Source organism: Macaca mulatta, chromosome 1 (assembly GCF_049350105.2).
Source record: "Macaca mulatta isolate MMU2019108-1 chromosome 1, T2T-MMU8v2.0, whole genome shotgun sequence".
NCBI lineage: Eukaryota > Metazoa > Chordata > Mammalia > Primates > Cercopithecidae > Macaca > Macaca mulatta.
Genome location: NC_133406.1, coordinates 29,603,931 through 29,631,685, shown reverse-complemented (window position 1 = coordinate 29,631,685; position 27,755 = coordinate 29,603,931). Strand labels below are relative to the sequence as shown.

Below are 27,755 nucleotides of genomic sequence, written 5' to 3'. Positions count from 1 at the left end.
TTTTGTATGTATTTTAAAGTCATTAAATGAGGCACATTTAAAAATTTTCTCTTCTGGGAAAGGGTAATATAAAGGATAATATTGCTCTTCCAGGATAAACTTTTGAGTAGGACAAATAATGCATATAGGGGAGTGCGTTTGAATCTAAATTCATTTTTAACAAATTTGGAATAGGATTTGCCATTATGGTTTATTGAATAAGTACTCTTTTTTCAAAGTTATAAATCTTTAGATAATGCTAGAACATGGAAATATTTGTATGAATAATTCTATATTAAAAAGAATAACATCAGATAGTTTATGTATGTAAAAAAATACACAACTATGATCATGCAGAATTTTAAGTAATATAAGTAGATTAAAGTTCAATATTTACTGGGACTTTTGTGAAAATATCTAAGTTTTGGCTAACTAAACAACTTAACGAAGGAGTGTGAATAGTGTTCACAGGGTCGACGCTGACCTTCTCCACCACAGGGAGTGTGCAGATCTGGTAGGAAACATGTACAATCTTAAGAGTATAAGTGAAGCTAGAAAGAGAGCTGAATATTTCTATAACTTCTTCATCTCACAACTTTGGTCATCCAGGGATATAACTGTCATTTTGTTTCCTATTTCTGAAATTACATTTGTCATTTGTTATTGTTACAAAATAAAAACAATGCTAAGTAAATATCCCTATAAGGGAATTATATAATCTCCTTATCAAGTTATCCAAACACTTCAACCCACAAAAATGAGGCCTGTAATTTCTTAAGAGTCCAAAGAATGTCCTTATTTCAATGCAGATGTTGGGTTTTCCTCACTAGTATAAGGTTAGTAGATTTCCACTGGAAACGCCTATGTTGCATTCTGCTTGCCTAGGAGTAGCTCATTATGATATAAATCTTTACACACTGTGCTATAGAAATAGAATAAATATTGACAAAGTGCTTTTATTATACATAAATTAAGAGTCCCCTTTCTTCAGAGATTTGAATTATCTCTTAAAATTTACACATTTATGTACTTTTAAAACAAATTTCTCATTGGTTTTAAGAAAAAATAAGCTCTTTTCTACTTGACTCAGAGTCTCCCAGTCTCCTAAAATTCACATTTTAGACATAAGTTAAAGAAAAGCCATCATTTTTTTCAAGTCTGATTTTAAAGTATTAATGTAAAATTATCTAGATTAAAAATCCATTTCAAAAAACTTTTGATGTGATAGTTTCTGTTTTATTCTCACATCTTGCTTTTTACTAAATCCCTCTCCAAAACTGTACAACATATATGGGCAATGTATGAAAACAACATTGGGAAATTAATTTTCTGTTTAAATGATTTTCAATCCAGGAAGTCACATTTATATAATCAGAGGATAAAAAACAAACAAACAACAACAAAAAAAAACCAAAACAAAAACAAAAAACCACTAACCTTCAATGATGAAAATTAACAAAATTTAAGACAATTTAAGACAATCTACCTTTAATGGTAATTTTATTTTGTAATTCAATAATTTAATTTTGACACTTGATATGCCAGGATGTGATTAATTATTATGCTGCATTTATTCATTCATTTGCTCAGTGACACCTTTATTCAATCAATATTTAGTTAGTGCCTCCTATCAGTGCTGTGTTCCCTGGTGTAGAACAGGGAACAAACAATGGCTCCTGGTCTCAAGAGGCTTACAGTTTGCTGCAACTCTTAGCATGTGTGATGAGTTGTTCATGTCAATTTTCACCTTCCAAAAACGTCTCTTAAATCCATTCATTTTTATCAAATTCCAACAACTCACCCCAGCCCAAGCTACCATTATCTATGCAGACCACAATAGATGTAGAAAGCGATAGCTTTCTAGTAACTCCCCAGTCCAGTTTTGCCCTCTTCCAATCCATTCTCCACAAGACAACCAAAGGAATCAGTAAATAATTCAAATCTTATCATGTGACTCTCCAGCTTAAAAACTTCAAAGACTTCTCATAATTCTTAACATCAAAATCCTCATCTTTAGAGTACCCTTCTCTTTTTGTTCCAGTCACACTGGACTTAATTACACTCCTTAAATTCATCAGGCTCAATCCTGCCTCAGAACGTTAACACAAACCCTCTCTGACCACCCAGTGTAAAGTACCCCCTACCTGTGTCCTCTATCCCAGACACTCTATGTCAACTCATCACTGGCTTTATTTTCTTCCTAGCCTGTAATCAGTATCTGATAGGTTTTCCTATTCATTTGTATGTTTGCTTTACTGGGAAAGAGTCTTCATAAGAATAGGTACCATAAATTCCTTGCTAATCATTTTATCCTTAGTGATTAGGACACTGCCTGGTACATAACAAGTGTTCAGAAAGTAATTGTTGGGAAATGTTCAGATGATTAAGAACATAGCACTGACACTTAGCACATAGCTAAGTTACTCATTCTCGTTGAGCCTCAATTCTTCATCTCTAAAATGCAGAATGTAAATAATGTGCTCAGTGAACTATAAATACTCAATAACTGTTAGTCATTATGGTGATGATCCTCCTCATTAAGATCATCACTGAGTTTGAATTGTGGTTGCAAGTAGCATTCCCCCTAGTCATTATACTTGCTTAAATCATGAAGGCCAGCTTTCAGTCTCAGTGATGATCTTAATGATGAGAACTTCCTATCTTGTTTCTTGAGGAAAAAGAAACAGAAGCTAGTGACTCAATCATAGCTGTGTGTAGCCCATAAATTTGCTACCTTGAACTTAAGTGTTCTGCACCCTCACCACCAGCTACTTGCCTGGACCATGGTCAGAGTTTCCAACCTGGTCTCCCTTCTTCCATGCTAGCCATCCCCACTCCCTCCACACATCCACCCCATCCCACTTATTATGCACAATCGAGCAGCCAGGGTAATCCTTCTAAACCATCAATCCAATCATGTCACAACCTGTTGGAACACTCCAGTCATTTTCAATTATCCTTGTAATAAAATCCAAATCATTGGGTAGGGACTGATAAGGTCCCCATCCACTGGTGCCTCTGATTTTATCTCCTGCCTTTCTCCCCCACTGTTCCTATGTTACAGTCACAGACTTCCTGCTGGATCCCATCTCCAGGGTTTTTATACTTACTGTTCCCTCTACCTGGAATATTCTTCAGCAAAATCTTCTGCACAGTGCATCACCTCAGTCTCTGCTCAAGTGGTACTTCCTTCCAATCACCCAAACCTAAAGACCCCTCCCCTATCACTTTCTAACTCAATGCCCCATTTTATTTTCTTAGGAGCATTTACTATCTGATATTGTATTACTATTCTACTTGCTTGTTAGCTCCATAGAGCAGTAACTATGTCATTTCCTCTTTCTTAAAATGATCTAAATGGATAAAACTACACTTTCCTAGAGTTTTTTCATCTAAATAATTCCATTTCAAGGATCATTTCCACTCTCCCCTGACCCCAACGACCTTCCACACTATACCCTGGTTATACACAGCACACAGAGTGGGACTGTTCATGGCACTTGGTTAATATTATAAGTGTGCATATTTATTTTCCATCTGTTGTAATCAAGTACTCATGAGGAAGCTACAAGGGCAGTGATTTTGTAAAGAATTATCCTGAATCTGGAGGAGAGGAGATGAGCCAATAACCATGAGCTCACTTCACTTCAAAGCTTCTTCCTTCCCTACAGGGAGCATCCTATACCTTCCAATGGACTTATTTTCAGGACTCACACAGCCAGACTAACGCCACACTCCAACAGCAGTAGCTACTCCAGAGTCTTCAGTGTCTCTGCTGCTAACACCCAGGAACATGTCAACGATGAGATGCCTGGAATTCATCTTCATAAGTCCTCTGTGGGATGAGGTTGGCTTGGACAACTCCAGGCATCTCTGGGATTCTTGCCTTTATTTGTGGTTGAAAGCATAGGCTCTGGAGCTCAACAGCCTGGGTTCAAATTTCTGCTTTGCCACCAACTAGCTGTGTGATTTTGGTAAGTTTGTTATCCTCACCAAGACTAAATGTTCTGCAATAAGGAAAATAGTCCTGTAAAAAAGACTTTTTTTTAAAAAAAAGTTTTGTTTTATTTGTAGTTTTCTCATCAACAATAGGAATAGTAGTAGTTAAGGCTGAATATGGTTAAATGAGTTAATTAATACATATAAAACACTAGCCATCATTATTATGATTCCTTAGTAAAATATTTTCTGTGGCCTTGTATAACTGAGAAAGGTCCCAAGGTTTACATGTATTTAAATGCACATAAATTATCATCTAAATCCTTGGAGTGAAAATATATCTAATAGAAGGTACCTTATTACAACTGAACAACAAAGAAGATCATCTATTTAGTGATTTTTACATCTAGGGGAGTATCTCTGAGCTCCTCAAGCTATGTTAAAACTAGAGCTTCCCACAGAATGACAGAGATAGTTAAGCAGCCAGCACAGGAAAGAAACCATTGCTAACCCTCATACTATCACAATGACCAAATCTACTTTTGACTTTGGTCAATGACATAAAAATTTAAATACAAGCTCTTAAATAGTATTTTGTTTGGACATTTCTACAGGATTTCATTTCCCTTACTGCAGAAAGTTTAGGGGCAATCAACCAATCATCCAATATTTTTCAACACACTATTACACACAGAGCTCTTGAGAAATGAAATGTACTATATAAGACATGAAACTTTTCCTCCAAGGAATGACAAAGGCACCCTGTAATGCTTTCAAAAGATGTCAGGCCAAGATAGGAAAAACCTTTAACTTTGAAATACATGCCCTTCGTGGCCACATGTAATTGAGAATCTCACCTGTACATTGTTTTGCTATCATGAGTATCCTTATCGAACGTTTGCATGCCGCATTATAAGTACCAAAAAATTATCAGGTCAGACCAGGGCTATTAAAACTTTCAAGACATAGTTTAATTTCTATCTGTGCTCCCTCACATTTAATGGTATCAATTTCTAGCACTTAAATGGCTCTGTAAGACTAATATGAGTTTTTTGTTTGCACTTTTATAGCTATCAAATTTAAATGAGCAGTAAGTCACAGGACCAAAATTATTAACATCTAACATGAACCAGAACACTATAATTACCATAATTCATGCTTTTACATAGATATCAAATTCTCAAAGAAAAAAATTTGTATAAACAATGATCTGAGACTCACTTGAAGACTAGTGATGTGGACATTCTCAAAAGCCTTTCATTTGAGACAGATGCCACAGGAACAATTCCAAAACGCTTTATTAACTCTGCATCAATATTATTAATTTCACTCTTAAAATGTTCTATTACCTTGGGTCTTTCAACACTTTCTTTAATGAAAGTTTTCACTGTACCAGTACATTGACATGATTATAAAGAAGGAGGTTTTCAACTTTGACACCTACCTCCATTTCTTCAGGTAAGCAAACATATGGTTACAGCAAAGAAATAAACAAAAAAGAAAAAGAAATTTGGTCGAATATGGTAAAAGTTTAAATCTATAAGAAAACAATAGTGCTTTTGAAAACAAACATTCCAAGCTTAATCTCACGGAAAGAGAACCACTGCTGTCTCAAAATTGCATAGTACAATAATATCAATTAATTTAAAATGAGAAACACTTTAACAAGAAAACTTTGTTACTCTCTGTGACTTACCTCATCATCTTTATACCAGGACAAGCTTTCTGCAGTAAGGACGAACCAGTATCCCTTCGAGCCCCCTTTCATGATGCCAATGTTGCTGATGGTGAGCCACCCCTTGCGAATCACCTACAAAAAAGCAGAAATCAGCAGAGGTGTTTAGTTTAACAAAAGCCAATGGAGATTAGATGCCTTGGAATAAGAGAAATTAAAAACAAGATATTAATTGCAATAAAAATAGTATTTTCCCTCCAAACTCAACTTCTATTGAGTTATTCAAGAGAATTTATCTTCCGAAAGTGCAGATGAGTGAAGGGAAGTCTCTCCTGTCAATGAATGAAATAAAAATCTCAGACTCATTGATGGTGGAAGTGGAGTGACTGAAACAAGAATGAAGTGAGGCAAACTAATAGACTGTGTCAGGCCTGCTTATGGCATTGTTGCTACAATTAAAACATATTTGGTTGATTGGATGAACAATAGACTCTCCATATCCACTGTCCCTTCCCCACTTCCCGCCTACTGGCCCATTTGTTTGCCTGGTTTGCAGCTCATTAGGATTTCCACCAGAGACCTGGCAGCAAATGATGAAAAGAAGAAACTCAATTCAATCAATTAGCCCCTTGTTGGCCCTAAATAAGATTGATTGAGGGAGAAAGATGAAATAATAAACTAAGATGAAAAGTCTGGCGTTTTTAATAGTCTTAATTTACAATTTGAACAGCATATTGTAAAATTTCAAATCTATGAAGTTTAAATCTTCTGGTTGTTCTCTACCATATTATAAAACATGTAGCATTTTCATAAAATTTTTTAAACATGTTTTAAGTTCTAAAACATTAACAACTTGGATTATAGATTTAACAGAAATTATTTATAGATAAGTATTTATATGATTTAAGGAAAAATGTGAGGTTTTATTCCCCTCAGAATTATTGTGAAGTTAAATTCTGTTATCCAGATGCATCACTTACCATGTCCTCTATACAAGATAATTTTGTTGTCATAGAACTAGAAATGAAATGCTAAATGCAATTGGATGATATTGTTCTAAAGTCAAAAACTGTCCTACACTTAAATTTCTGTGTCCTACACAAAAACTGTCCTACACTTAAATTTCAGGATGCCAACATGTTGACATCCTGAAATATTTAAAAATTACTCATTGAAAAACTAATGAATGTCAGTTACTAAAGGAAGATGAAAATACCCTAATAATCAGATTTCATTTTTATATTGCTATTAACTTTTCTAGTTGAAGAAGGTAGGCCAATCCCAGAGAAAATTATGGAATAGACCAAGGTTCTCAACATTGTCTTCCAAGCCTCTCTCCACATTTCTAGCCCCTGTCACCCTTGATTCCCGGTTTCAGCATTGCCTTTGTGCCCAATTTCCATTTCAGTGTGCTGTTGCTTTTATAACCCCCATATAACATCCCTCTCTGGTCGGGGCTAATGCACTTTTCTCTATGGCTTTTTAACTCTCTACTAAACAAAGAACAGACTAATACTCAAAGTATGTGATACAGTTTAGCTATGTCCCCACCCAAATCTCATCTTGACTTTTAACTCCCACAATTCCCATGTGTCATGGGAGGAAACTGGTGGGAGGTTACTGAATTATGGGGGCGACTCTTTCCTGCACTGTTCTCGTGATAGTAAATGAGTCTCACAAGATCTGATGTTTTTAAAAGTGGGAGTTTCCCTGCACAAGCTCTCTTTTTGTCTGCTGCCATGCATGTAAGATGTGACTTGCCCCTCTTTCCCTTCCACCATGATTGTAAGGCCTCCCCAGCCACGTGGAACTGTAAGTCCATTAAACCTCTTCTTCTTCCCAGTCTTGGGTATGTCTTCATCACCAGCATGAAAACAGACTAATACAGTATGGTTTCTACCAGTTATATTACAATCATTCAAATGCTTTATAAAAATATAGATTCCTAGGCCACCTACCATTCCAAGTGAATCAGAATGCATATATATGAAACCCAAGAATCTATATTTTAATATGTTGCCAAGGTGATTCTTATTCACAATGAAGCTTGAAGCCCATGCATGCACACATACAATCAAAACTTTATTTTCCTTAGAGTAAATGGTCACATCTATTTAATAGTTTTCAGTAAGAAGGAGCTGGTTAAATTATTTCACACTAAGATCATTACCCACCCTACCAGGGCTTATAAGTAGCATGCTAATCATACCACTCAATGAAAATATACTAGTTACTTCATTTTATCAGAGATGCAGAGCAAGGGTACTGGCATCAGTATGTATAATAAATAAATATTAAATATGAATCGGAGCTGTTTTCTTATTTTCTAGTTAAAAATATATATCAGTAGATATCTTATTATAGCACCGTGCATTTCAATGGATCTTGCATGCTCCCTGGAACAGAGAAACTAGGTTATAAAAGCCATTGCAGTAACTCAAGTGAAATATGGCCAGGATATGAATTAAAGTCATGATGTATAAAGTTAAAAGGAAATGAACCTACTGAAGAAATATCTAGGAAGTAAAATCAACAGGATTTATGAGTGAATGAGAGTGGGATTAGTGAGGGGAAAGAACAGAACTAGGTAACAGTGCAGCCACTAGCCACTAACCACATATGGTGGTTGAGCCCTATTGACTAGTTGCCATTAAGATGTGCCATAAGTGTTCAAATAAACACTGAATTTTGAAAACTTAATAGAAGAAATAATGTAAAATATATCATTAATTTAAAACAATTATTACATGTCAAAATGTATTTAACATATATTGGGCTAAATAAAATTCATTGTAAAAATTAATTTCATCTGTTTCCTTTTGTTTTTTAATGTGGCTACCAGAAATTTTTTAATTACATATGTAGCTTCCATTATATTTTTATTGAACTGTATGCTGTTTTAGAATGATTCTGAAACTATCACAGCTACTAACTTTTAAAACCAACCATTCTAAAGTTCAGAAGGAATAGAGGAAGAAGACCCAGTTTGGGAAAGTGAGGGAGTTGATGAATTCAGCAAAGGCCATGCTTACTTTGAGATAGCTGTAGGAAACACACATAGAGTGTGATCTGACCTCTGAAGCAAAAGGAAAAGGTTAGGACTGGAGGTATAGACTTGCAAGTCCTCAGCACATACACTGGTAGCAGTAAAACTCCAAGCAAAATAGCAGTGGTTCAAGATGGAATCCTGGGGGATTCCTGGAATCCTGGGATACCAACATTTCAGAGGTAGTCACAAGCGTCTGAAAAGGAATGTCAGAGAAACAAAAGCAATAAGGTCATGGAAGCCAAAGGCAAGGTGAATTTCAAGGAGTGTGAGGTTGGAAGTGTCAAATTCAGCACAGAAAGGGATATGACAGTACAATGCAGACATCACAGTGTCTTTAGCTATGCCAGTATGGTGGTGGACAAGGAGTCAGAGTTCATTGGGTTGAAAAGTGAATGGGAAACAAAATCTGGAGACAGTGACTGGGGAGAGCTCTTCTCAGAGGAAGGTGGAAGACAGTTAAAACCAGAATAGGTCACAGGGCCAAAGAAGGTGACGGTGGTGATAGCTGTTTGGTTTTAAGTTTCTTTCTTTCTCTCTCTCCTTTCTTTCTTTCTTTAGTATGGGCAACAATTGAGCATGTTTTTTGATTAATAATTAGTAGAGAGGGCTGAGCACAGTGCTCACACCTGTAATCCCAGCCCTTTGGGAGGCTGAGGTGGGCACATCACAAGGTCAGGAGATCGAGACCATCCTGGATAACATGGTGAAACCCTCTCTCTACAAAAAATTAGCCCAGCGTGGTGGTGGGTACCTGTAGTCCCAAGCTACTCGGAAGGCTGAGGCAGGAGAATCACTCAAACATAGGAGGCAGAGGTTGCAGTGAGCCGAGATCACAACACTGCGCTCCAACCTGGGCAACAGAGCGAGACTCTGTCTCAAAAATAATAATAATAATAATAATAATAATAATAATAATTAGTAGAGAGTACGAGGTTGGTGATACAATAAAGAGGATACAAGGACAAAGATAGGAGTGGATAAGATGAACAGCAAAGAGAAGGGTCTAGCCTTGAACAGGAATAAAGTTGCCTCATCTTGTGAGGCCAGGGGAGGTTCAGAGAGTAAGGGTGGACGTAAGTCCTTCGCGAGGAGCAGAATAGGAGGCTTAGGAAGGTTATATTTGATCTTTCCATTTCTGTCGACAAAGCAGACAAAATTATCTGGGAGAGTGAGAGTACAAAGTTGGAAGGAAGGCTTGAAGGTAGCGACATTGGGGCAACCAGTAGTTGAGTCAGAGTGGGTACAACTAGAATTCATTTTCTTAAATGGCTGAAAGCTGAGAATGAAGAACAAACTTGCAGGGACACGATCAGTGTAGTTGTGTTCTCTTTTCCAGCAGCACTTTGCACACCTGATGTAGAAGATAAGATGATAAATGGTTATTGATCCAGGGTTCTGAGTTTCTGAATCCAAGTGACCTAAGTATAGAAGTGTAACGATGTTGAAAGTTTTAGGTGAGAAAGTAATTCAGGTGATCATCCATTCAATCTAGGTCAAGCAGAGAAATACGGTCAGGAGCTGCCAGTGGAGAGGTAGAAAATGAGAAGATAAAAGGAATAAGAGTCCAATGAAGTTAGAAAAAAAAAAAGCAGATACCGTGTAAATGAAGACAAGATGGAGTTTTCAGAGTTTAAGCTGACGTGATGCTAAATAAATTGCCTGATCTTACTGGCACTATTAGATTCATTCCTCAAAGATGCACCACTATTTCTAGAAGCATTTAATGTTGTACCTGAAAAGGATATTTATTAAACATCATCTAGTCCAGTGGGTTTAGTCAACTGAGCTACAGGACAATTATGTTACTAATAACAGTTAAAATTTTCAAAGAATTGACATAAGAATAATTAGAATATATTTAAGATTATTCCTGTGACATAATATCACTTGCAATGCAATGTGCTTTCTAATTTGAAGAGAAAAAGAAGATTACAGCTGCCATGTTGTGAAGAAACATGACCTACATCCCTTACCAGGTACCAATGGAAGTGAGTTTAGCACTGGATGCTGTCAGGAATTAAGCTGCCATCATAAAAAGGTTAAGAAGCACTAATCCAATCCCAGCCCTTCCTTTTATAATAAAGGAAGCACATCTGCCACAAATGGACTTGTTTTTCTGATAACAATCGCTCAAAATAGGATTTTAGATATAACAATTCCTACTTTTTCACTAAGGAATTGAGGGAGAGAAGCCACGAACTCAAAGTAAAACAATGGAATGAGATAAGAAAAGGCAAACATTCAAGAAAAATGGTCAGACCACAAGGAGTAAGACCACTAAGGGGAAATTAATAAAAAGAAAAAAAAAAGGAAAGTATGTGGGGACAGAAGTTAAAGACTAAATAACATTTGAAAAGAATGCCAAGACAAATAGGATTAGTGGTAGAGGCCCTTCACAAAGAAAGATACAATATAAAATGTTAATTTTATATTCAAATTTAAAACTGCCAAAATAAATCTATCGATCTTCATTACAATAGCCACTTACATCTTCTTAGTATTTGAATATCAAATTCTGTTTTGAGTATTCGAGTAAACAAGAACAAGCAAACCCATAATTACATGACCAGAAAGGACCTTGAGAGCTAAAAGGGCATGTTCTCATTTGTTCAGCTGGAGACAAACTGTTTTTTAAAATTTATTGCCCATAAATATCACCCAAGCTTCTTTTGCCAAATAGGAAAACTTTGAAAGCAACTGCAAGACCAGCAATAGCAAGAGTGGAACAGCCCAGCCTCTTCTCTTGGTGATGAGCCTACCCTAAGAGAATATGTGTTCTGTTAGTTTCCTCCATGCTATGAGAAAACAAGTTTTGTCAAGGTCGGCAAAACCTGTATGTTACGGGTAGGTTCAGACCCCAACATCTGGCTGACATACTGGATCATAAAATTAATACAGAGACAAGGAATAAAATCATGAGAAGACAAAAGTACATGTGGAAGAGTTCTAGTGTGGCCAAGGTCTTGAACCCTCTGAGCAGGGGGTTTGACCTTGACCTTGCTTATGGTCGACCATGCAAGTTTTTTTCAGCTATGCAGCTGTCTTTTTTTTTTTTTTTAACTGCAGCAGCCTAGATAAAGGTTGTAATCCATGCACCATTTGATAGTTTGATCTTGGTAGATTACAAAACTTATATCTAGACTTTCTCAGTAGATGAGCAGCTGCTTTTATAAAGGTAGTTCACATACCTCAGAGCCTACCTGGCCAAATGCTGGGGAGCTGCATGTGCTCCCCGAAGGCAATGGACAGTCCAGTTACCCAGTTGGTTAGGAAAGATCTACCTTTGCAAGCACAGGCATACTCAGGATACAGGTTACCTGTCCTTGAATTCGGCTAGCAGACTCATTTCTAAGGCATGCCTAAGACAGAGATTTAACTACAGGGAAAAGAGTCTTCCCATTTACAGGCCTGGCAGGCCTCAGGAGGTGAACTAAATTTCCTAATTTTATACTATAAGGTAGCTGAGGTCTGTATGTACCACAATGCACTCTATAGGTTATGGTGTTAACCGTTAGAGCCAGGCCTAGGAAGGAAGGGTTACATCAGCTGCTGTCAGTGCCATTCTGTGCTCTGGGCCAGGGCAAGAAGGGAACTGTGGAGAGTTAACCTCAATTGGTGTGGCTTATTTACAGACTAAGGGTCTCCCTCACCCCACTCACTCTTCTCCTAAGCACACATTCTGAAGCTGGCTCTGGATTCATGAGATAGAGGGGAGAATGTCTCCTCAGGAAGCCTAGGCTTCTTAGACCTATAAATTTTGCAACAGGAGGCAGGAGGAGAAATGCAAAGGAAAAAGGAAAGTAAAAATTAGGGGGTTTTGAATATGCTGCATGGAGAAGGAAGGTAACTGAAAAATATCCTGGTGGGTAACTGGAGTTGTGGACCCTGCAAATTCCTGAATTTTGCAATAGACAGCCATGTTTCAAGTGTCCTTCTCCAAGAGTATGCATATTGATGGCTTTCTCCCTTGATGGTAAATGTACGGTGGCAAAGCTAACTTCTTAAAAACGCCTTTGGGAATGTAATCCTTGAACTTTTGTATCTAGGAACTTGACAGTAGGAGAAGATTCATATTCACATTGAGGAGGGGGTTCACAAAATTCCCATGTTTATTTTGTTGATATTTTATTACTAATGTGTATTAATGATTTCATTTGATCATTGCAGAATTTTCTGATAAGCTATAGAAACAGCATGTCTGAACATAATTTGAAACAAGAAATAAGAAGCAAACACATACCCTTGTGCATAGGCTGGCCTTGAAGTGGATTCTACAAATGCACTGCTTTGACCCCTTTCGGAACCTTCTGTCCATTAGTGGTGCTAAGAGGATGCCCATAGGAGCCACGATTAGCTTTGGGGGAGTGGTATCAAGAAGGTAGAAGCAGAACTGATAGAGTGTTGACTTCTTACCTCAAAGAGGGATAGCCACAGTCCTGGTTGGTCACCAGAATAAGGATTAAACCCAATGGAATAAAAGGTGGGAGAAGATGAAGTAATACTGCTGAGGGTTGAGGAATGGAGAGGCACTCCTGTTGTTTCCTCACTCAGTCCCCCCAAGGAGGAGTAAAGTGACTTCTCACATTGATCTGGATGGATAAACAGGGAAGTGTAGTCCCAGGCCTGTCTTTCCCCCATTCCTGCCCCCATTCATCAAGGGAACTCTCCTGCCCACAGAGGGTGTGTGCTCTAACAGTAGAAGGAAGAGGGTCATGCCTGCAGTTTTCAGGGACAAGTTCAATTCAGGAAAGTGTTCAAAAGTCACTCTCACCTAAGACACTTAATAGTCAGTCATCCAGTATTTCCTAAATGCCTATGATGGATCAGGCACTGTGCCAGGTGCCCTGGCACCAGAAACACAAGTGAGGACCACCACAAATACTCCCAGGTATGACTTTTAAGTGGCCAGCTATATGGTAGAAAATAGATTTTCACATCTGATGAACTAATGCTATGACAGGGATAAAGAAGTTGTGAAAACAAGAAGATAAGATGAAGTATATATAAAGGAATTTAAAGAATAGTGAAATTGAGACACAAAATAATCAAATATTTGATGAAAATTATTTTTCTTTGTTTTCAAGACTCTACAAAATCAATTTGTTCCTAATACGAATGAATTGGCTAAGTGACTTTTTTACATTTGGATGTTACTTCATGGTTTTAACCTTCTAGGAAATGAGAGTTTCCTAAGTATCTAAAATAGGCAAAGATATAATTTGACTCCATTTTTAGAAATTCAGGAATAGTAACAATGGCTAACATTTACTAAATATTACTCAGTGCCAAGCACTATGCTAAGAGCTTCACATACATTATTTCTTTTAATCCACATAATAATCCTATGAGGGAGGGAACATTTTCCTTCCTGATAGGCGAGGAAAATAAGATTGCACTTCCGTTTAACCGACAAATCCATGTTTGTCATTAACAGGCCTTCCTTGTAGGAGTTTCCATACTGTTTGCCATTTTACTCCAATTTGCAGAGCATGCTTAGAGGATTCAACACTTGAATAAAATAAAACCTCTCTGGTGAACTGATTTCAGAGCCCCCACCCTTAACCCACACACATGCAAGGATGTTGGCTACAGTATGGCATCTAATGGCAAGCAATTAGAAGCAACTCATTTTCCTAACAGGAAACTGATTAACAGGTTGTGGCATAATCCTCTGATGTTAAATTAAGCTAAACAAAAATACCTAGTACATGATGTGAGAAAAATATTTTTGCCAGCGTGTGCTAATAGTGGGCAGAACCCTAGAGTCAGACTAACTGGGACTGGCTCCTGGTTTCAGTAGTTGCTGCCTGGGTGACACTGGGTCACTTAAAGGGAACAACCTCCCTTTGCTTCAATTTCTTCATATGTAACATGGAATAATAATAGTAATACCTTAATGTAGAGTTGTTACGAGGATCATATGAGCTAATATACATAAAAGATTTGGATTAGTACCTATTCGTATTATATATATGCTATTATCTCAGTTATGTTTGTTATTGTAAGGACAGAAAAAAAATTGTAATATATACCAAAATGATAGCTATGATTGAAACTTGATGGTAAAATATAAAGTTCTATTTATTTCCTCCTTTCATTTCCCTGTATTTTTCCTATTTTCCTATAATACTCAGGTTATTAAATAAGTAAGTTGGCATCACATTATTGCTTGTTTAAAAGAGGCAATTTCTTGAGATTCCCTTTAATGTATAATGAACACAGCATGTTGGAAAAAACTGAAACAGATTATAAGCAACCTAGTGGTGAAATAACCTAAGAGCACAACATAAAAAGAAAGCATTCTGAAGTAGTATATGGGAAATCACTGTGATGAAAGAAGCTTGACTATTTTAAAGAAGGAACTGACTGGATTGACTGAAAACATTAATAGTGTTCAATAAAAGCTGACTGAAAATAAGGAACCAATATTTAATATTCATATCAAACCTAAGCTTATTAAAATGTAGCTGCCAAAAAAATTAATAACTTTCTGGTTCCCTGGTTCCTCTGTAAATCCCAACCTCTACCTAATAACACAGGCATAAGTTTAAATTATAACCATCTAACAAAGATTTTGTAAATCAAACAGAACTCCAAGTTACTGTTTTGCAAAAGAACTTCATCACACAACTGAAGGAGCCCCTTTCTCACTTTTTTCTGGACTTCCCAAATCTACAATGACTATGTCTATGGTGCCTTCCTCATCATCCACTCATTCTGCCCTGCAAAAGCACCAGAAACCTCTTCTCAGTGAGTTTGGCTTCCAAAACATTAGCCTATGCTCACATAATGAGGGCGTTTTTTATGCCTTGTGGCTTACTGGGCTTCCGTACTATCTTGATTCTTAAAATTATTTCTAAAGATTTGTTTCTCTTCTTATTGTTTCCCAGAATTTGCTCAAATGCCTGCATATGCATTATTTTGGCCACATGTACAGTTATTTCTAAGAGTTCACTAAGAGTGAGCTGTTTATTCTCAGAGTTTACTCACCTAAACCACTATAAGATCCAGGCTATTAACCATGATGAAAATCAGGGCTCTCGTTTTTTCCACTTTTTTCCTGTGTATCTTTTCCATGTGCAGAGCTTCCTTTGAAGTTAATGGGCCCTCCATGTGGAAGGGATTCCAAATGATACAAAACAGAATGAGAACTAAGCCTGTCATCTATTTCTCACATTCAAGGACAAAAATACACACACATAGGAAAAAATACCTCACAATTATCAAGGCCTGAATAAAATGTGGATGTTTACTAAAAATAATCCAGAGTGCTTATTGAACAGAAGAAGACAAAACACCTTAGTAAATATTTATTAATTATTTAATAGAAAGTTAGTGAGCACCTTAGATGTGTCAGAAAGCATACCGGAAATACAAGAATAAACCAAGGAAACAGTAACACACATACACACAAAGGCACAGTCCTCAACCTTCATGGAGCTTATAGACTAACGAGAGAGTAGGCACTAAACAAAGTCTCACACAGATAAATGTAAAACTATAACTCTGGTTGGTGCTGCTAAGAAGTGGTTCCTTATGTGACGCGTACTCTGACCTGCAGCGGGTATAAGAAAAGGCGAACTTGAAGTGTTCAGCACTTGAGCTGAAATGAAGAGTGTGGGGCAGGAGTGGGAGAGGGAGAGGCAAACTCAGTGTGGCCACTCTTTCTAAAGCAAGAGGGAGCCTCCTACCAGGCGCGCCCAGAGGAGAGGCAAACAACACTTAGTCATGTAATTTATGTGAAGAAATTTGGTCCTTATCCTGAGAGAAATGGGAAGCCTTTCAAGTATTTAAAGTAGGGTAGCAATATGAGATTTTGATACGGTTTGGCTGTGTCCCCACGCAAATTTCATCTTGAATTGTAGCTCCTATAATACCCTCATGTCGTGGGAGGGACTCAGTGGGAGATAATTGAATCACGAGGGATGGGTCTTTCCCATGCTGTTCTCCTGATAGTGAATACGTTTCATGATATCTGATGGTTTTATAAAGGGGAGGTCCCCTACACATGCTCTCTCTTGCCTGCCACCATGTGACTTTGCACCTCATTCGCCTTCTGTCATGATTGTGAAGGCCTCCCCAGCCACGTGGAACTGTGACTCCATTAAACCTCTTTTTCTTTGTAATTTACCCAGTCTCGAGTATGTCTTTATTAGCAGTGTGAGAACAGACTAATACATACTTGTCCATGAAAAGTTATTTTCTAGCTCTGGCTTGGTGAAGAGATTCGAGAGAGGAAAAAGGATACAGGGTGATCGATAGTTGACTATTGCAGAATCCTACATTATAAATGATGACAACTTTGACCAAAGTTTTAGAAATGAACATATGGAGATGTGAACAAATTTGAAGAATATTTAGAAAGAGAAGTTAGTATGACAATGATAAATTGGATATGGAAGATGAGAGAGAATGGGGCGTGGAAGATGACTCCCGAGGTCTACGTTTAAGAAACTAAACAGACTGTGGAGGCACATTCGTGGAGAAAGAGTAGGCAGACTATGTTTAGGGAGTGGAGGAGTCGTAAGTTCAGTCTGGACATGTCAAAATGTGAACATGTGAAATAGACCATTGACTGTAAAGATGTCTAGATCAGATATGCAAATTTGTGAATTGTTGTTTGCCGATGTAAATAAAACTGTGGGTGTGAAAAAAGTGACTTAAAATGAGCATTTGAGTGAGAAAAGAAGAGGGCCCAGGACTGAGCCCTGATGGAAGCCAACGTGCAATGTCTGGGAGGAGAGGATGGACCCATGAAGGAAACTGAGGCAGGACTAGAAGAGAGAACAGAGAATACTACAGAAATGAATGAAAGAGAATGTCTCAATAAGGTGAAAGGATTGAAAGGTCAAATGCCACTGTAAGGTCAAACGTAAAATTTTTTTCACTGGTTTTAAGGTTACTGAAGAGAGAATATTAAAAATATTAAACAACTGGCCAGGTGTGGTGACTCACGCCTGTCATCCTAGCACTTTGGGAGGCCGAGGCAGGCAGACCACCTGAGGTCAGGAGTTCGAGACCAGCCTGACCAGTATGGAGAAATCCATCTCTACTAAAAATACAAAATTAGCTGGGTGTGGTGGTGCATGCCTCTAACCCCAGCTACTCAGGAGGCTGAGGCAGGAGAATCACTGGAACCTGGGAGGCGGAGGTTTTGGTGAGCCAAGATTGCGCCATTGCACTCCAGCCTGGGCAACAAGAGTGAAATTCTGTCTCAAAAAAAAAAGTTAACAACTAGTATGACATCAGTCTGACCAATCCCCAAAGGTGCTGGGGTCACAGTGCTAAAGCAGGGTACCAAAGGTTCCCTTCTGTGCCAGGCCTTTGTCTTTAGTCTCTGGACAGAGGGGAGGATGGAGGGACTCAGAGAGGAGCTTCACCATCTCTGATGAGAGAGGGGCATTTGCAGGAGCAGCCAGCTGTAACTGGTCTGAAAGCATTAAATATGAGAAAAACCATTCTGGCTCTGCTGATGCATACTGGCTGGGGAACACCACTAAGTGTTGTTGCTGTGGCCTGATGCAGAGGGGGAGCGCCGAATTAGAATGGGCGGATGACAGAGGTGAAATTTTCCCATGTGAGTCTGATTTCATATGATGAATCAATATTTTGTCAGCATGTTCCAGATGCAGAAAAAAAAAATTATTCCAAAATTGCAAAAGAAGAAGAAAAAAAACACACACACACAAGAATTGGACAATGAAGAAAACATATCAGAGAATCAGTTTTAAAAGACTTCCTGGAAATTTTGGTCCCTATAGGGAAGCAACAAGATGTGCTGTCATTCATTCAAATTAAAGCTATAGAGCAATTTATCAATGTCAAATAATGAGAATGGCTGACAAATTTTAAGGTTTTGGGTTCCTAAGACAGTCTAGAAAAATTTATTTACCCTATTACACCTCTGAAAAAGAGTACCAATAGTATTACTAAGGAGATGCTCACACACTCAGGTATTAAATAAGTGTTAGTAGCCAATCCTTCATAGAGAACCCACTACCATAAATACTGACGTTCTAGGGAAAAATGCATGCATAGATCTAATGTAGAATCCCAGTTTTAAATCTCTTCCAATGTGAAGGAATCAAGGACCTCCCTTCCTCACCTTTGATTGTTCTGTGGATTTTGGCGTGCAGGATGTGAGGATATAGACACCATTAAGCAAATAGCTGTGGGTGACTGAGGCTTTCACCTTGTGCAAACCACAAACATACTTTCCTGTCAGTTTGGTTAACCCCGTGCACTTTAGTCTTGAGGTCCTGAGGAGTGACTTACCAACTCCCCTGTTCAGTGCCACAATCTCTTATGTATGACCCAGTTGTCTTTCCTCCTAGCAAGCCAGAGAACACACTTCATAACTTCTAACTTGCCCTTATGTATCACTACCTTTTTCAGTGTTTCTAAGGATTTAGCTGCTAGTAATTACTAGGGGACAAAATAAAATAACTCATTCCTAAAAACAATCTCTTTCTCCTCTCTCCACTTCAAACACAATTCAGCTTTCAGAGAAAGATCAAAGATGATATCTGTGGGACTCTGATTCACTATTAGTCCATTTTCACGCTGCTGATAAAGACATACCTAAGACTAGGACGAAAAAGAAGTTTAAATGGACTTACAGTTCCACATGGTTGGGAAGGCCTCAGAATCACAGTGGGAGATGAAAGGCACTTCTTACATGGTGGTGGCAAGAAAAAAATGAGGAAGAAGCAAAAGCAGAAACCCCTGATAAACCCATCAGATTTCGTGAGACTTACTCATTATCATGAGAATAGGATGGAAAAGACTGGCCCCAGTGGTTCAATTACCTCCCCCTGGGTCCCTCCCACTACACGTGGGAATTCTGAGAGATACAATTCAGGGTGAGATTTGCATGGAGACACAGCCAAACCATATCCGTCACGAAGACTAAATATAAGAGCCATGCACATATAAAAGAAAATGCCAACATTCTGATATTCTAAAATAGAGAGAGGGCTTAGGTCTCAGTGAAGACTTTTTTTTTTTTTTGAGATGAGATGTAGTTTTGCTCTTGTTACCCAGGCTGGAATGCAATGGCGTGATCTTGGCTCACCGCAACCTCCACCTCCCAGGTTCAAGCGACTCTCCTGCCTCAGCCTCCCAAGTAGCTGGGATTACAAGCATGCACCACCACGCCTGGATAATTTTGTATTTTTAGAAGAGACAGGGTTCCTCCATGTTGGCTAGGCTGGTCTCAAACTCCTAACCTCAGGTGATCCGCCCACCTCAGCCTCCCAAAGTGATGGGAATACAGGTGAAAGGACACAAAGATAGATGTGTACCCGCCCCCAACCCGCTACACCCTTGTTCTGCTCTCTAATCTTTGCACATACCAGAGATTTCATAAGTTCTGTGAGTACCTGGTTTTCTGCACGTACCAGAGATTTTGTTTTGCACATACCAGAGATTTTGTAAGTTCTGAGGCAAGGTCACAAGACGTGTTTAAGTAAGATAAACTCTTGCTGCCATAAACCTGCTCTCCCGCCTCAAAGTTTGAACCAAAATATCAGAAATGGCAGGAACCAATCATAGTTAGCCAAATCGCCTTGTTCAAACACTAGCCAATCATATATCTGATTTGTATAATAACTCTATGCCCACTTTTCTTAGACTATATAACATTGTTCGGAGCTGAGTGGGGGAGCTCTCCTGCCCGTCTCGTTTCACGAGCGAGGGAGAGTTCCAGGTTCGAACCTGTAATAAAGATCCTTGCTGCTTAGCTTTGACTCTGGACTCTGGTGGTCTTCTTCAGGGAATAAACGGTCTGGGCATAACACAGGTGTGAGCCACCACGTCCAGCCCAGTGAAGACTTTTAAGTAACTGATGGGATTGAGGCAGGGTTTCTCAAAGTATGTTCTAAGAAATGCTATTTAAGACAGACATTCCAGGAAAAAAGTTTTCATGACTAAAAAGGTTATGGAATTCCTGCAATACCATACAGTCTTCTCTCACATACACAACGCACAATCTTCTATCAAAAAAATGCTGAGAAGTACAAGATAAACACACCTTTTAACTTTGCTTAACAACTCCAAATTTGACCATGAAGCCCTATTTTAATATCTCCAAGTATTCCAGATGTACTTCCAAAAACAGTTGGTTCATAGAGCTGAGGTGGCTACCCTTGAGAATACAGGGTCCTCAGCTACAGAAGAAAGCAGGGAATCTCCACTGGAGCTTTGCATCTCCTCTGCCTTTCCCTGTTCCCCCTCCCCAACACCACCTGTCCACTCCATGCTGGACTGGCTTTGGATTAGTACCAAATGTGGAATGTGAGAAAAGAATACTGGATAAGGGACTGTCTCCGAAAACAACCAGGTCTACAGCAGTGCAAGGAAATAGGGGGATGATGAGTGCAGAAGTCAGTGAACAAGGGAAGTAAAGAGCAGACATGTGAGAACCTCCTGTGGGGTCTCTTTAGAATGATCGTATGTGTGTGAAAAAGATAGATCTACCCAGACAGAATGCCATCCACAGGAAGCACAATACAAGAATGAGATACTGACACAAATTGAAAAAGGGGAAGATGCATTTAGGTATGCTTCTTCTTACAGCTTCTGATATAAACAGTCCAACAAGAAAGAACTGATATTTCATTAATATTATCACAACACAATTTATTTACATAGCAAGTGCTACCTTTTCAGAGCCAAAGATAAGCTGAGTCTACATATTAGCCAGAGACAGAAGATCCACCCATCCATCCTTCTGTTGAATAGATGGTTATTGAATACTTACCATGTTAATTGAGTACCTTTTTTTTCTTTATTCTAGGCACTAGAACTTACATTCTCCAGTTGGGGTAGAGTTGTGGGTAGAGTTCCGGAATAGACAATAAACATATAAATATATATCTGGGGATGATAAATACTATGAAAAAAACAAAGCAATCTAAGTGAGATAATGCGTGCTCTCAGTTTATGTTGGAGAGAAAATGACGTTATTCACTTAATCAGGAAGGGCCTCTTGGATAAAATAACATTTCAGCAGAGACCTGAAGGAATTTAAAGAGCATGTGGATTGTGTTGGTGTAGGGGGATGGAGGAGGGGAATGAATTCCGGGAAGAGGGAACAGTGAGTAAGTACAAAAGTCCTGAGGCAGGAACACCAAGGAAGCCAATTGCCTGATCCCAGTGAGTGAGATGGGGAGGAGCCTTAGGAACTGGGATCAGAGAGGCAGGAGGAGACGGATCCCATAGACCTTAACAGTCATTGGAGACCTTTAGATTTGATTCTCAGTAGGATGGAAATCACTAGAGGGTTTTAAACAGGGAAGTAATATGATATCACTGTTTTAAAGGGTGCTTTCTGGCTACTGAGTGGAGAGACTCACGAGAGAAAGAGGAGAAGCAGCAGGGAGGCCAATAACCCAGGTGAGAGATGATAGAGCTTTGAGCAGGGTGGTGGTAATGGGCAGAGAGAGAAGTGGTCAGATCCCAGATGACAGGATTTGCTATGGGAAAGGAGATGTGGTATGAGAGGGGAAAAAGGGAATGAGAGCTCTCTGCAGGACTAGATGCCATGCCCTTGGAAGACAGAAATATTATCTAACACCTTTCTATCTCCAGCACCAAATATACAACCTGCACTTTTTTTATTACTGAGGTATGGACAGACTCCCAGACAATGAAAAGACTGTATGCTTCATATGGATACAAATGTAAGACAAACAATCTGTTTCTTTCATTGGTATGTTCTCTTGAGAAGATGAAGATAATTTTGACGGGGATAATTTTATTGTCATTTCTTAATCAATATTTTCATCCTGTCAACAACATTTTTAGCAACTTTATCATAGCTACTAGATACTACATGGGGTGAAGGTTATAAAAGATAAAATTTTGGACTGACTTCAAGACACCCATAGCCTCATATGTGGCATGAAACTTATGCATACTGTAAAATAAGCAACTGGAAGCAATACTTCCATGGAGGTAGCAAGTCTCCAGGTACTCTAGACCCAGCTGCATCCCTCTAGAGCATGATCCTTAACCTCTCAGAGCCTCAATCTTCCCGTCCATAAATGAGGATAGTAGTACCTACTGTTGGAGGACAAATGAGAATGAACAGAGCACTAAACAGTACTTGTAACCATTACTCCAGAATATAGCATTATATGAGTAAGTGTTAGTATGGGGATCAAAAGGCATAAGTGCATGGAGAAGGAAAGGCTCTCATTCATTAGATAAATTGAGCTACCTTATTTCCTTGGTACTCTTGTCAAATTGCTGTGTAGGGCAGGTGTATAAGTATATAAAGTCTTAGAGATTCTGCTAATGGAAGAACGTTTATGAAGAGTATGAAACAGGTAGAAGTGATCACCTACATTTCAATATCCACACTAAAACAGAAAGCGTGTCTTAGAACACCCAGTCTAATCTCTTTCCACTCTTTGCCACATGTTTCAGCCACGCTGGGCTATCTTTCTGTTTCTACAACACACAAGTTCTTTCTAGTCCTGGCTGTGCCTTCTGACAGGACTGTACCTTCTGACCTTTCCATGGTTAGCCACAGCTTGTCATGCAGAACTCACCTTATACTATCCCTCTTCAGAGAGGCTGTCCTATTGCCTCTCTCCATACTTCCCCTCCATCTTCACTTTTCCTCATGGCAACCAATTTTAATTCTCTACACTGAAAATATATACAATTTCTTCTTGCTCATTTGTTTTTTTGTTGTTCATTTTCTGTCTTTTCCACCACTAAAATATAAGCTTCATGAGAGAGTGAGGACTTAATCCGTCTTATTTACCAACCCACCCCCAGAAGAGTGTCTGGCATCAATTCAATAAATAGGAAATTAAATCAGCAAATAATGTCAAAATCCCTTTTCTAGGCAGTATTATTTGCTTCTTTGCATCAGATTATTTAAGAAGACACTCAGAAGAAATTTATGATTGAGTTTGACCTATCAGGGAATTAAAATGTGATTGACAACACAAAACGGATAACTCCCAGCTGACGCCACATGATGCAGGATGTGCTGTAAAATTTTGTGTAAATGCTTTGGGCACTTTTGTCAAGGCCAATTTTTGATGCCAGGAAAGTTAAAATTTATGTTAAGAAAGCATGGACTTACTGAGTTTTTTGTTTTGTTTTGTTTTGTTTTTTTGAGAGAGAGTTTTGCTCTTATTGCCTAGGCTGGTGCGCAATGGTGTGATCTCAGCTCACTGCAACCACCCCCCGCCCTGCCTCAGCCTCCCAAGTAGCTGGGATTACAGGCGCCCACCATCACGCCCAACTAATTTTTTGTATTTCTAGTAGAGATGGGATTTCACCATGTTGGCCAGGCTGGTCTCAAACTCCAACTTCCTGAGTTTCTTTGAGTACATCTGTTCCTCGGTTGTAAAAAAGTGGGGGAGTGGCAGAAAGAGCTAATAATAGTATATCTCCTTATAGAATTATGGTGAAAATTAAACGAGGGAATCCATAGAATAGCCCCGCACATAGCAGGAAGTTAAGGAATGTTAATGTTACCAAGATAAAATTTTAAATAACAGTGGTCATTCTTGGAGTTTATTTTCTGAATATAATTTTTTATTTCTTTCCAATTTGACTTTCTTATCTCATTAAGACAACTCTTTCACTAAGGAAACCCTGTTTACCTTTAATCATCAAACTACAATTTCAGTAAATACCCCACATTCAGTAAATAAATAAGACATTAATTATAACCTGAGGACTACTTTAAACTGCTAATGTTATTAAATTAGAGGAGCCGTGAGAACTACTGGTTAAGTTAAAGTTTACTGGCACAATTCTGAGAATTCAAAAGGACAACTTTATTAATTGTGATAATAAAAATGACTGTTAACCCTTAATGAATATTTACTATGAGCAGTGTGCACTTTACATGGATGTCCCACTAATCTTCTCAACAACTCTATGAGATTTGCACTGCTGTTCCTCTTTTATCTTTGAATGCTATGAGGCATAGAGAGACTCAACCTTATGATGTGAACGATTCGGCTTACAAGTGGCAAGTAGGGCCCCAAACTCATCTCAAGCTCCAGGCCTATGCTATTAAACGCCCCCCTCTGTTTTCAGGGATAAAAAGACAGATATCACTACAGATTTTTATCATTGGAAAAAAAGTAACCTTTGACATTCAGGAATTGGTTATGTTTTCAAGAATGGCACATACTGGAAAATGGAAACACTGAAAAGGTTCAGGGCCAGAGTCACTGTGATGAAAGAATCACTCAGATTTAAGAGTCAAAAGAGTACCAATGAGTGGAAAGGGCCAAGACTTTATAGTTGATCCCTAGCTCCACCATATGAGTCACACGGCCTGGGAGAAACTAGAGTGAAAGCAAACAATTGAGAGCCCCAGCTCTGGTGCTGGACTTCATGAGTTTAAATCCTAGCTCTACCACATACTACATGTGTCACCCCAGACAAGTTATCCAACCTCTCTGTACCCCAGTTACTGAAGCTGTTGCTACCTAGACCATAAGGTCATCGTGAAGATTAAGGAAAATAATGAATGTCAAGTGTTTACTGGAAGGCTGGTATGTAAGAAATACTTAATCATATCAGCTATTTTTATTATTATCTATCGAAATGAAGATAAGAGTATATGCTCTGCAAGATTATTTTGAAGAACAAAGCACCTAACACACTGCCTGATACAAAACACCCATGCAATAAATTATAGTTATTATAATTATGATTAAAATATCAAATATTCCAGAGAATGACAGATAGAAGTATAAATACATATAGCAGTTTCTGGACAATCCTTTCAAAAGAACCTTCTGGTCTGCAATATGGACATCATCACCAACAAAAGATCTTGTGACACCTTTATAGTCAATGAGGTTTTATAATTTGTCCTTTGCTAAACCCTTAAATGGCTAAATTGAAAGTAACACTCTAAGATTTAAAAAAAGGAATCCATCTATTATACTATTCTAACAATTAAAGAAGCTCCAGTAGCCCATGTGCCTCTCTTTCTTCTCTTATGTCTACTCTGTTCATTATCTGAGTTTAGCACTTACATCATCTTGTTTTGAGTTACTCGCCACTGTGTTTGCTATGTTCCCATTTTCCCAATAAGATTACAGCTTATTCGTTCAAAGCATAGACTTTCTGGGCTTTTAGGTCAGTTCTGCCATTTACTAGCTATGTGAACTTAGGCAGCTTACTTAATATAGCCAAGCCTCATTTATTTTCAACTAAGAATTGGAACCAATAATCCTAAATTCAAGTAGATTTTGTAAATACTAAGATGAATGTATATAAAGTACTCATTTGAATGTCTGGCATCAGTGAAGGGTTGATACTATTATCAAGTAGAGATCAACTGTGCTTTATACTCATTTGGAATACCAAATACTTATATCTTCCCTACATCACAGATTAGTCAATAAATTATTGGTCCCATGGTTCTAAATCAAGGGCAATATCAACACCAAGGGCTACTGGAAACATGTAGCAGTCTTATTGTATTGTCACAATGCCTGGGGGGTCAAAGATGATAAAGGAAAATCTCTCCCATCTAAAGCAACACTAGCATTGGGTTTTATGCTATTGTTTTGTGCTAGGGTTTTAAGTCATAATTCGGTGGTTAGCTCTAATTGTTAATCAAGCTTAAATCAGTCTCTTTCTTAGATTAGTATTTACTATGTTCAGAATCCTATTTGAGAGCTACACGTTTTTTGTTTTTGTTTTTGTTTGTTTGTTTATTTGAGACAAGGTCTCATTCTGTCACCCAGGCTGGAGTGCCCTGGCACAATTTCAGCTTACTGCACCCTCGATCTCCCTGGCTCAGGTGATCCTTCCACAACAGACTCCTGAGTAGCTGACACTACAGACGCATGCCACCACGCCCAGCTAATTTTTGTATCTTTTGTAGAGACAGGATTTTGCCATGTTGCCCAGGCTTGTCTTCAACTCCTGGGCTCAAGCAATCCACCTGCCTCACCCTTTCAAAGTGCTAGGATTACAGGCATGAGCCACTGCACCCAACCTACATGTAATCATTGTTGTGGTGACGTATTTATTTAGATGGAAAACTGAAATAGTCAAGCCTGAAATGACAATTCAATTTCAAATACATTTTTTTCTTTGAATGACAGAGGTAATGTCCAAAATTAATAAGCAGCTTTAATATATTTTAGAGTCTCCCTTTTGGATGTTAATGTCACAGTTTGAGTCATTCTTTTAAAGAACAATTATGTATCTGGCGATTTAATTCCAGATTTTAAAATATTTAACTCTTTCATTCATTCAAAAGTTACCTGTTGGATGTTTATAAGTAGATTCTATGTTAGACACACAGAATATGGTAGTGAAAATGGCAACTATTGTCCCTGATCTAACTGAGCATATAGCCAAATTGTGGAGATGGACATTAAACAAGTAGCTATACAATTCTTGGGTGAGAAAAGTATGTATTTCTATGGGAAAACGCAGTTGAGGACTGAAAATAGTGTAGAAGTCAGGAAAAGTACTCCTAAGAAAGTGCTACTTAAACTGATAAATGAAATGCTGTTTGGGCAATAATGGAAAAGAAGAACACGGAAAGAGCCTGAGCTATTGAACATGACTGGAGACCTCGAGCACAGAATTCAGGAGTGTCAGAGGCAAGAGAAGGAACAGGGAGAAAGGAGGGAATGAATAATGGATGTTAGAACTTTAATTTTATCTTAAATGTAAACAAGTATTTTCGAATGGTTGAAAGCTGAGGAGTAACAGGTTCAGAATTTATTTTGTTTGCACCAAAACAAAACAAAAGAACAACACATTAATTGTTTGACTTGTTTGTAATTTCAGCAAAATGTTTCAGGGTAGAGTGTTGGAGCTCCTGGTTAAAGTCAGTCTTTTAATTATTTGTGGATTTTAATTACCCATATTCTTCCCAACCTGCTTAATGATGGCTAACTGAAAATTGGCTGTAACTCAAGATACTCCAGGAGGAAACTTAATAAAGTATGTAACAGATGAATTCCTGATTTCCATTGAAAACTAAAGAACATATAAGTAACAGGCATTCTGATTTCTGATGGGAAATGGAGAGGCCCTGGTAAATATCAGTCATCCAGAGCAGCTATTTTGTTAATCCCGTAAACTAGTTGCAGATGTTGGCTC

At 38.3% G+C, this 27,755-nt stretch overlaps 1 protein-coding gene across 6 annotated transcripts in view; it reads right to left on the bottom strand.

The window, feature by feature from the left end:
- DNM3 (dynamin 3) overlaps nucleotides 1–27,755 on the bottom strand; it is a 563,268-nt gene that overhangs the window by 277,165 nt on the left and 258,348 nt on the right. For all 6 annotated transcript variants that reach the window (XM_028850447.2, XM_077999966.1, XM_015124070.3 and 3 more), the window contains one exon: nucleotides 5,615–5,728. In XM_028850447.2, the coding sequence (XP_028706280.1) occupies nucleotides 5,615–5,728 (114 nt within the window). The remainder of the gene's footprint in view (nucleotides 1–5,614; nucleotides 5,729–27,755) is intronic.